We start from the raw sequence: 1953 nt of genomic DNA on the forward strand, positions 1-1953 counted from the left end.
TGAGCGTGGCCCAGGGCTCCTGATTTCCAGGGTGCGCTTAGGGGTTCGTCGGGGGTGCAGGCCAGGGACCCAATCCCCGTAGAGCCACACATACCTCCTGCATGGGCCTCCTGCTGAATGAATGGCTCGTGAAATCCCATTCATTCTGAGGATGGGGGTTGGGTAGGGGGGCGTGGCCACGTAGGAACCCGGGGCTGGTCTAGTTTGTTGGGAGGGTTTAGATGGTCTGATTGGACCAGAATATCCTCGTAAAAAAAGACATGTGGGTCGGGGGATAGGAATCGCCGCCTCCCGACGATCAGACTCCTCCATCCGCCCCCTTCCCTTCCTCCACCCATACCGCCGTCGCCGCCGCCGCCGCCGTCGTTGCTCCCCCTCCATAATTATTAGGAGCGGCAGCCAGACCGGAGCTTCCAGTAGCCCAACTCCTGTGGTTCAATTCGCGCCGCTCAGCTACCGATCCTACGGCGTCCCACGCTCTGGAAAAAAAGGATTTCCTTTATCGTCTCTCCCGTGACAAAACCGCCGCGACTCTTTACGAAGGACTATGTCCCCGCTCACCAAGGGCGTTATTGTTATCTGGTCGGCCCTTTGGATGGCTGCGTGGTCGCCATGTGCAAGGGGTAGGCTGCATGGGAGTCAAAATGGATTAAAATTTGTGTTTTCATATTGGAATTTTTTTTTCAATGTTTCAAAAACTGTGGAATCTCATACTCTTTAACAATTCTCGTTCTAGCTTACTTCCACGCGCCGAGTTATGATGCAAGGGACAGAAATGCGTTCCAGACGGAAGCCGTCAGCGAGACGAGGTGTTGTGAGAGAGACAGGAATATGAAGATCATTGGGACATCAGGTATACGACATTCTAGCCTCTCCGTTGGTCTGCAAAAATAGATACGCTTTTGGTTTGGATGATGTTTGTCATTATTCGTTGGTTACCTGTTTGATGTAATAATCCGAAGCAGTGGAAATAAGAGGGGAAAAATTTTTTGTCTTGGGGACCCTTTTACTCAACTCTAAGGTAATAAATAAGAAACCTAAAATGCTCACGTTAACGAATTGCGCTTTAATATATGGAGATCAAATAGCTGATTCTTAACTGTTATGATCTAATCTCCAAAAAGTAATAGTTTGAATAACTGGGGTAATCTTATCATGTTCTTGAAGTTTTAAGAGATACTGGTTGCTTATTCTTGTTCAGCATATAATATCAATAAACTTATTAAAAGATTAGAGTCAACACAATAAAATATCACACAAATAAAATTTCAATAATTTTGAGGGGCATTTCAATATCATCTTTAAGAATTATTCTATACCAAGCAAATATACAGACAAAAGCAAAATTCTGATCGCATTTCAAATTATTCATAAAATCTTACAAAACTACAAATACCTCAGACCTTAAGTTTTATTAAGTAAAGTTCCAAGAACCCTGTTTGATTACATTTTTGAAAATCCTTTTCATCAAGTGCTTCGCGAAATCTTCGCTATAACTAAAAATTCGGGGAATTTTGCATTTCTTAACAAACAATAGTGCCATAAAACACTCACAACACCAAGATTACCTAAACAGGGCTTTATATCTTCAAAATCTATTCAAGAAACGACGAGACTTGTAAAAGGTTATCCTCAAGTTTTTGCAGAAGACTGAAGTGTAGTGAGTAATAAACTTACTCGATTGTAAGAAACTCCTTCCGGATTAATTTTCATTCAATATAAGTCGAATAAAAAATCATTAACGTCCAAGGCTAATGACTAAACTTATATTCAGTGTTCAAAAAACCGGGCTATCCAGTGTAAACATCTTATTTTCTGTATTTTCTTCATTTTTCACAAAGAAAGGATCCAATTATGTTAGCACATCAAGACTTTTAATAGTTTTCAAACAAAAATCATTAACGATTAAGTAAATACACCTATTGAAATTACTAAAGTAAAATACCCAATAGC

The 1953-nt window shown here is 41.1% G+C and overlaps 1 protein-coding gene across 1 annotated transcript in view; it reads left to right on the forward strand.

The window, feature by feature from the left end:
• The first annotated feature begins 410 nt into the window (after positions 1-410).
• LOC137635921 (uncharacterized) overlaps positions 411-1953 on the forward strand; it is a 15349-nt gene continuing 13806 nt past the window's right edge. The window contains exons 1-2 of the mRNA XM_068368362.1: positions 411-623; positions 737-853. Coding sequence (XP_068224463.1) covers positions 548-623; positions 737-853 — 193 coding nt within the window. The 5' untranslated portion in view covers positions 411-547. The remainder of the gene's footprint in view (positions 624-736; positions 854-1953) is intronic.

This window comes from Palaemon carinicauda, unplaced genomic scaffold (assembly GCF_036898095.1).
Source record: "Palaemon carinicauda isolate YSFRI2023 unplaced genomic scaffold, ASM3689809v2 scaffold199, whole genome shotgun sequence".
Classification (NCBI taxonomy): Eukaryota; Metazoa; Arthropoda; class Malacostraca; order Decapoda; family Palaemonidae; genus Palaemon; species Palaemon carinicauda.